We start from the raw sequence: 8,726 nt of genomic DNA, 5'->3' as shown, positions 1-8,726 counted from the left end.
TTTCTATGTCAGTGCAGAGAGGAAGCCCCACAAAAACCCGCAAATGTGCCCATTAAAGATCCCATGCTTGCCACTTGCCAGCCAAGGGTACCTGCTACATACACTTTGCTATTTTTCCTCCAATACTTCTTGCCCAACCTTGACACAGAGGAGACACAAAAGGAAAATCAGAAAGGCAGCCCTTACCTCACTCTCCCCTATTGAGTCTCCAGCCAAAAGACAGCCTGTGCGGGAGAGGAGGAGTATTAAATTGGATGTGATATTGATTAAACTGGATGGGGTTTTGACTTAAACAGCAGTCTGTTTAGTGCCCAAAAGTTGGTATTAATTATAGAAATGAAAGTGTTCTTGTGTCTGGTAGAGGTGGGCAAGCCAAGGACTCTGCCTGAGATGTCATTGTAGGAAGGGAAGGGAAATTCCATATAATATGGTTGAAGGCAATAGTGCAGAAAATATGCTGCTTCTTGATTCAGAATCACCAATTCAAATGACCAGTTTCACAAGGAAATAAGATAATTTAAACCGGCCCTTAGAGCAATGAAGATAAAGTAGGGTGATGTGAGAAAGTGATAACTTCGGGGTGAGAGAGTTGTTCTAGACTTGCGGTGGGCAGGGACAGCCACCCCAGGAGATGGCGTTTGATCTGAGGAGGTAATGAGTAACGGTCCTGTAAACATCTAGGAGATGAAAGTTCCAGGTAGAGGAAAGTGGAACTCATGTGACTCCAGGAGCAGAGGACCAGCAGCTGCCATGGGATGGGCGTCTGAACAAGGGGGGTTGGGGGGGTCCTAAGATCAGAGAGGGAGTCAGTCCTGTAAGCCTCTGTAGGCTCAGGTAGAGAGTTGAGGATTTCTTCCAACATTAGGTGTTATCTGTGGCAGTTCTTTGTGTACTATGGGAAGTGGTAAGCCGGGCTCATTCACTCTGCCTCTTTAGGAAACAGTAGGCTGTGAAAATGTGTTCAGGGTATCCATATTTGTCCAGGCCTGTAGGTATTCGGTAGAGGGCATGGATGTGAATGATGAAATGATTATTGGGGGTATTCAGATGAGAGGTTATATCGGCTTTTGTACCTCATTCCTCTGCAGCCAACGCAAGAGGTGAGTACACACACCGGATTAATCAGTTCGTCAAATCCTCCTCGGCGAAATTCCTGAGGGAATGAGGGGCTAAGGTGGGCGTCCAAGGAGTGGATGCTGAGCCAGAGGCAGGAGGCCTAGATTTCATTTATTTCTTTGGCACGGGTTGTCTCCTTAAGAAACTTTATTCAAGAGGCTCCATATCTATGCCTCTGTGGAAAAGAAGACACCTTTGCTAGCAGCCGCCACCACCGCCCCAGCCTGAGGCCGGTCCTGACGCTGCCGGCTGGAGAGTAAACTCTAGGAGCCAAGGCGGCTGGCAGCGGCGGGTCTGCAGAACGCAGTTTGCCAAGGGCAAGGCCGGCTCCACTAGGGGGCGCGCCTTCCTGCACTGGGACGACCTTCGAGCTCTAGGCGGAGGTCAGCTCTCACGTGCTGTCCCGGTGCCACCGCAGCGGGCGCCCCCAGCGGCCAGGGCAGGAGGCGGAGGCACCAGGCTTCCGCACCTCAGAACCTGTCCCTGTCACTCGGGTCTCGGTACCTCTCCTGGCCTCCCTCAGACCTGCGAGGCTGCAGCCCCACACCCACTTAGTCGGTGAGGTCCGGGACAAGAGATGAATTCCGACAGGTGGGCAATTCGCCCAGGGAAGGAGGAAGGCGGCTCAGGTGTCCCTATCCAGGCGGACGCCATCTCCCCTAGCAGCCCCCGGGTCAGCTCCACGCAGCCCCCCAGCTCTTCACGGGTTAATCCCCCTCGCCGCCTGGTCGCTTCCCCGTGCCAAAGTGGGTGTTGCTGGAATTCCTCTCTCCCTCTCCCGTAATGAGGGGGCCGAGCTGTCTCTCCAGGAGGGGGCATGGTGTGGATAAAAGAGACGAAAAAACGGGGAGCTTTCCAAAAATAAAACGCTCCGGTTCCCCCTCGGACGGCTGCAGTGCGGCGGACGAGGCGCGAAGGTGCGGCGGCGGTGCGCACCCTGCTGGAGCCCAGCGCGGACTCGAGGCTCAAGGCGCGCGGCCCCCGCTCCGGGAGACCCGGAGACCAGGGCCCTCAGCCGGCTGCTCCAGGGGCCCCCAGACGAGAAGAAGCGGGCCGCCGGGCGGGTCCTGCAAGCAGCCTGCGAACGGTCGGGCGCACCCACTACAAACCCCCGTGCGGGCCCCAGCGCCCACGGCTCTCCAGCCGCCTTGGAGCCATGAGGCCGCCGCCCGCCGCCCGCCGCCAGGGGCGCGCCCTGTGGAATCCCTGGAGGGCCTTTCTGCCGCTCGCCCTGGCGCTCCTGGTGGGCACAGGTCATGCCCAGAGGGACTCCATGGGGAGATACCAGCCGGCTAGCAGGCAGGCGAATCGGCTGCGGCGCCCTGCGGGCGGCCACTCCGCAGCGACTGCAGCCAAGGTGTACAGTCTGTTCCGGGAGCAGGACCCGCCCGTCCCGGGCTCGCTGCCCTCGGAGCGGACCCAGCCGGCCTGGGGGAGCCCCAGGAGGGCCGCCGAGGAGGAGGCTGCGGAGGCCGGGAGCCCGCCCCGCGCGCAGCAGCCGCGCCGAGCCCAGCCACCTGCGCAGACCCGGAGAAGCAGCTCATTGGGCCCGCAGCAGCCCGCAGCCCGGGCCCGGGCCGCGCCGGCTCTCCCGCGCCTCGCGACCTCGCAGCAGCCGGGGGTTGCACCGCGAGGGCGGCTCACGGGGTGAGCACGGGAGAGGGAAGCAGGGTGCAAGGGGAGCGGGACCCAAGCGCCTGTGCGCGCCTTCGTGGAGAGATGCGCTGCAGAGGGCGCCCACTCTTGCCCTTTTCGCTCTGTCCTCAGTAGTGTGAGGAAACAGCTTCGAGTTTAGGCAAAGATCAACCATTTTCGCCCTTTCATACCAACTTACCCCGAGCCCCAACATCGAATCCGTCTTCGAGGCGCCCGCGCTCTTCCCGCCTTCAGCTTTCGCAGGCGCTCGCTGCGCTGCGGGCATCCAAGAGACAGCGGGGAGGGGGACAGCTGGGTGGGGGCTCGGGGCGCCTGAGGCTCTGGGGAGGTTGAGTCAGCGCAGGGCGCCGGCAGGTGCAGGATGTGTGTGGGGGGGGGGGCCCAGCACGCGAGGATAGAAGCTTCTCCAGGTAGGGGCTACCGCGAAGCCCCTGCACAGAGACAAACGTATGGGCAGGGGCTCGGGTCCGCCTGGGCTTGCAGACGTCTGGATGTAGGCGTAGGCATGGGCTCAGGGGCCCTTAGGGCAGGAAACCTGACCCGAATGTGGCTGTGGCACAGTGCGTACATGGAAAACTGGATCGGTGTGTGTGTCGGTGCATCTAGGTGTCATTTGCTCGCTTTGCAGGGCAAAGCCTCCCTCCAACTCTGCGGCTTTGTTTCTCCATTTTTCTCTCCTCCCTCCCTCCGTTTTTTCCCTCCTTCCTTTTGCAGAACTGGGGATTGAACACAGGGCCTTTGCACTGAGCTACATCCCCAGCCCTTTATTTATTTATTTATTTAGAGACAGAATTTTTTGCTAAGTCGCTAAATTGCCCAGGGTTGCCTTGACTTGTGATTCTCCTGCCTCAGCCTCCCAGAGTGCTGGGATTACAGGCCTGCACCACCATGCCCAGATTAACTCTGCAATTTTTTTCTACTCCCCCCACCCCCGCCTGGCTAGATGGCTGACACTGCTGAGGTGCCCCTCAACATCTCCTACTCCCAGTCTGGGATCATCATGGATGCAGAGTGCTGGGGGCACTCCTTGCCTGGGTATGTGAGGTGCCTTTGGAATGAGGGCACTGGAGCCCCCCATCAGTGAGGGGCTGTGCCAGGATCATAGAGAAATCTGGGAAGGGCTCTGGCATCCCTTCTTGGCCTGGGCTCAATTTTCCAGTTGGGTTTAGTCCCTGGGAACGTCATGGCACCTGTACCCCCTGTTTTGCTCACGAGGCCCTTCTGCCTCCTGCCCTTTGTACTCACTGTTTTCCATGGCTGAACATTCTTCTCTCATGTTCAGCAGGATTCATTCAGCTTCATTTAGAACTCTGCTCAGAGAAGCCTTCTCTGTCCACTCCTGTCTTATCCGCTCTCTCCCTTCACCCTGCTTTACATTCTTACAGAGCGCTTATTCCATCCAACATAGTGTATTTCTAGTTCTGCTTATGTGTTTAGGGCCTGGCCTCCCATCTTTCACTAATGTAAGTTCTGTGAAAGCCAGGACTTTGCTCATTTCTGTGTCCCCAGTGCCTAGAATGGTGTTGGTACACAGCTGCTGTTCCCCAAGTATCTGTTGAAAGAGTTAATGAACTCCCTGCTGACCTTGGGTTGTGCTGCCAAGTCCCTCCTGCACAAGATCATTCAACAAGTATTAATGGAGCACCTGCTGCATTTCAGGGTTTGTTTTTTTCCCCCTGACCTGTGCAAGTGAATGCTTGCTTCCTAAAAGTATGTGTGCTGCGCACCGGGAAGGAGACAGGACCCAGGGACCAAGGTATTACCCCTGCTGGGAGAGCAACCCAATTACTTAAAATCGAGTTGGAGAAATGAGCAGCTAAGTGCCGGTGAATGTGCTTTCTAGCACTGGAAGTGCAAAGAGTGGATCAGGGTGGCTGAGGACCTCAGAGAAGAGAGAGAGGCTATGTGACTTGGGTTCAGTGGGCAGCAGATGGGGAAGCAGAGGGCAGATGACCAGAGTGGGGCCAAAAAGTGAGGGTGGCAGGCAGGCATGGCACTACCCAAGCACAAGGGCTTTCATTCTTGGCACTGACCCAGGCTTTGATAGATAGTGGGTTTTCCTGGCACCCCAGGCAGCTACTCCATGGCAGCTGGGGAGGGGCGGAGTGCCAGTGTTGTCCACAGACTTCCAGCCCAGGTCCATTCTAGCTAATGGCTCATCATTTTGGCCATTGTCTTGTGGGCAGATCAGAGCCAAAGACCAAGTGCCACCTGCTGGTAGCAATTGGAACTGCAGTCCTGCTACAAGGATTCTTATATACTATACAGTATTTGTGGAATATATGACAAGCACTAGGCTGGATCCCGGGGAGGTGGCGGTGGTCAAGACAGACAGCCTCTGTCCTTTGGGGATTTTCAATGTTGTGAGACTTTTTGTAGACAGTGAAGTTTTGGGGTTTTTTTAAGTATGCTTTAGGGACCGGGGATTTAGCTCAGGGGTTCTGGGGCTTGCCTTGCAAGCGCAAGGTCCCGAGTTCGATCCCCAGTACCAAAAACAAACAAAAAAAGACTGTCTTAAAGTATGCTTCAGGGTTGGTACTAGGTGTCTTGAGGTATAGCAGTGACCATTCCAGATACCATTCCTGCACTAATGAAATGTATAGTTTACAGAGGACTTGTGAACTCATTGTTTCAGTCTTTCTTGTTTCTTGAAACAGCCTCACCTTGTAGCCCTCTCAGACTATTTCCCTCTACCTTTTCCCTCCTGTTCTTTTACTTTCTTGAAATCAATACACTGTTAAAATAACAGGATTTTGTGTTTTATCCATTTTAAAGTACATTAGGAAGCTTTACAGACACACAAAAAGGTATTGGAAATAAAAGAGCTCACAAAACCCCCATATTTTGGCCATATTTTGCTTCTAATTGTTTTAGTTGAAATTTCTATAAATTTGCCTCTCAAGATCTCCCTAGAGTTAACCACTACCCCAAATTTAATTAATACAGATGTATATTTTTATACTATTACTACAGATGCATATATCTGTAAAACACAAATATTGTTTTGGCATATTTTAAACTCAGATAAGTGATACCATATTGTAGAAAATTCCTTCTACAATTTGTTTTCCCCCTTATTAGATTTTTGAGATTTAACCATGTTAATATAATTAGCCCAAGTTTATTTTAACTGTTGTGTATTGTTTCTTTGTCTAAAAGTACCAGCTTGTTTATCTAGCATCCTGTTTTTGAACATTAAATGAACTTCATTTTTTTTTGCCATTACAAACAGTGGTTGACTCACTTTTCTACATAAATAAATTCATAACTAAAAGGAAACTTTGTATCATTATCACAAGTTGAAAGTAGCACCACTTGTGGAAAAGAAAACATAACTGTAGCAAAACTGAAATGAAAATAAAATGTTCTTCTGTCCTAGTCAGACACTATCCATTAGGAGCTTAACCCTGTGGCATGCTCTCTCTAGAAAAGAGAGACTGGCCTATGTCCTAGGGAGGACCTGGCTTGGAGACCCAGGTCACATGGGGCCTTGCTCAGTGACCTAATCAGGTTTGAATGACCACAGAGCAGGGATCACTTCCTTGCTGTATGACTCAGCATTGCTGAGTACTGTGCTCATGTGACCCTAAAACCCCCCTTCCCACGCTCAGTGCTGTTTATCCCACTTTGGAGGAGGCACAGAAGTATTAAATGCACACCACGTTAGGCACTGTTCACCTGTAGAGGCACAAAGAGGAAAAAAGGAAAGAGCTCTCAGAATACCCAAGACAGACACATGGACCCCTAAACTCTGAGACAGTCAGTGCTAACTGGTAACCATGGGTGGAGAAGGAGGAAAGCTGGAAAGATGTCAGTGAAAGCTTTACACAAAGGAGGTGGTGTCTGATCCGGAAGTGTAGGAGTATGACAAGGATTTCATTTGGCAAGCAAGGGGAGGCTTTTCAGGCAGAGGGAGTAGCTTCAACAAGGGCATTCAAGTGTAGCATCTGTGGAAACAAGCATACAGGAGCACAGCCGTGGTTGAGAATGGTTGTGGAGATGAGGGGAAGGGCGATGGAGGTGATTTGATTTCACAGGCAGGTGGAGGCCAGGTGGGCTTTGTAGAGGCCATGGAGAGCTGTGGGAGGTTTTCAGCAAACGGCCAATCTGATCAAATTTGTCCAAGGTGGAATGCAGCTGTGCTGGGCTGTTAGGCAGGTGTGTCCCCAGCAGTGTTGCTGGACATTGAGCTAATGTTTGCTGAGTAGTGTCACCTGAAGGACAGTACTTGTGATCTCTGAGTGGTGTAAAAGCTGGCTTCCCAGGGGTCAGAGCCCGTGGGTCCTATGGCCCAGCTAGTCAGGCTCATCTGTTCTCTGGGCTGGCTGGTACACCCTGAATGGCTATCTCCCAGCTGCTCTCCTTGCTGGGCCTGTACCCAAGCTGTTCATATTGGCCTGGGAGGGACCCTCAGGGGCTCTCCTTGGATACCTGGCTCTCTCTTGAGTGTCTTCCCAGCCCAGCCTGGCCCCTCTGCCTGGAATCCTTTGATTCTGGCCAGTCCTTGCTGTATCCCTGACATTCCTCAGAGCTCCACTATGGGCAGGGAAGACTGGCCTGGCTGCTAGCCTCCTACAGTCAGCCACAAAGCTGTCCCAAGGGTATCAAGGCTCAACTTGGGCCGGGCTCCATGCCATGACCTCCTAAGCAGGCTCCTAGGTTCACAGTCCATGCTGTTTGGGTTACCACAGGTATCCAGTTTAGAAAATTCCCAAAGCATGCAGGCTGCTTCCTCAAAAAGATTTCCCAGCCCCCTAAGAGGCATTGTTTTCACAAGGCACTGTTATCCAAAAAGGTGACCTGTTTTCCCCTTCCACCAGGGCACACTTTCAGAAACACAGAATCTGAGATTCAGCCCCTTCCCCAGGACCTGGTGACTTGGGCCACCCCCAGGAGGAGGACTTCATGGAGCCAGGAAGCTGCTGAAGGTGGTGGCTGGAGTGGCAGAGTCCTTAGCTAGTGGTACATTCTGGGAACTCCCTGGGAGGCAGTTCTCCACAACTTTGGGCCAAAGGGCCAGGAATGGGCCTCAGCTTTTTCAAGCTGCAGGAATTTAGTTTGAATTCTTTGTAAGGCTCCCAAAACCACACAAGCTTTGGGGTCCACTCAAATGTCAAACAATCTAAGTGGGAGCAGATGCTCGCCACACTGGCCACAGAGATCCCAGGAATGGCCACCCGCTCTGTCCTCTGACCTCTGTACGACTCCCTCCCACTCACCTCTGGTTCCAGTGAGCACTCAGTGGTCACATTCTGCTCACTGTAACAGGGCCTAGGAAGCCAGAGCCAGCCTGGCCTGGGCTGAGGAGTCAGGCCCCCAAGGTCGTCTCCAGGAGGGGCCCTCCTAGGGAGTCACCACGGTCTAGGAATTTGAGTCTGTAGATAGCGAGCTAGGGCTGGGGAAAATGCTGTTGCTGCTGGTGCCCACCAGACACCTGAGGACAAGATGCTGACAAGTGGGTGAGTGCCCCACTGAGGACCAAATGTCATTGTCTCATGTGGTGGAGCCAGTGCCGAGTTGCTGAGGGGAGGTCTGCGTCCCCCATCCATACGTTCCATTAGCCTTCCCTAATGAAACGTGTGCTTGTACTGAGAGCTGGTCACCCCAGAGGCCCCTCCTAAACAGACCCTGGAGCGCTGTTCCTTTAGTCTCCCACTCAGCCCTCAGCCTCCTCATACAACAGCATGATGAAGGGTGTTGCTCCTGCTAGAGCACATTTATTGGCAGGCAGCACATCTGTGTTTCCTTAGGACTGCACATATGTACAGCCTCTCTGGTAGGGCCAGAAGCACGGTACTTGTTTTTGTCTGAGAGGCAGTGCAGAGTTGGAGCCTGGCTTCGAGTTGGGCTAATTCAGGTTTGAATCAGGTTCTGGTGCTTAAGTGTTGTATAGCTTTGACAAATGACTGAATCTCTCTGAATTTGCTTGTCATCTTGATGGTGCCTGTTTGCAT

The 8,726-nt window shown here is 53.2% G+C and overlaps 1 protein-coding gene across 5 annotated transcripts in view; it reads left to right on the top strand.

Moving 5' to 3' along the window:
• Nucleotides 1-1,581: 1,581 nt before the first annotated feature.
• Nucleotides 1,582-8,726, top strand: part of Ltbp2 (latent transforming growth factor beta binding protein 2) — a 104,050-nt gene continuing 96,905 nt past the window's right edge. For 3 of the 5 annotated variants that reach the window (XM_087195399.1, XM_087195400.1, XM_087195398.1), the window contains exon 1: nucleotides 1,582-2,763. In XM_087195399.1, coding sequence (XP_087051525.1) covers nucleotides 2,273-2,763 — 491 coding nt within the window. In that variant the 5' untranslated portion in view covers nucleotides 1,582-2,272. Of the gene's footprint in view, nucleotides 2,764-3,157; nucleotides 4,529-8,726 lie in introns of those variants that run through there. The other 2 variants (XM_021246459.2, XM_087195401.1) reach the window with 2 other exon arrangements.

The sequence above is a fragment of the Heterocephalus glaber genome, unplaced genomic scaffold (genome assembly GCF_053883595.1).
Source record: "Heterocephalus glaber isolate CG9 unplaced genomic scaffold, H.glaber_assembly_v1.0 deba00001608, whole genome shotgun sequence".
Taxonomy (NCBI): domain Eukaryota; kingdom Metazoa; phylum Chordata; class Mammalia; order Rodentia; family Bathyergidae; genus Heterocephalus; species Heterocephalus glaber.
Note: the sequence above shows the minus strand (reverse complement) of the source record. Positions and strands in the feature narration are given on the sequence as shown.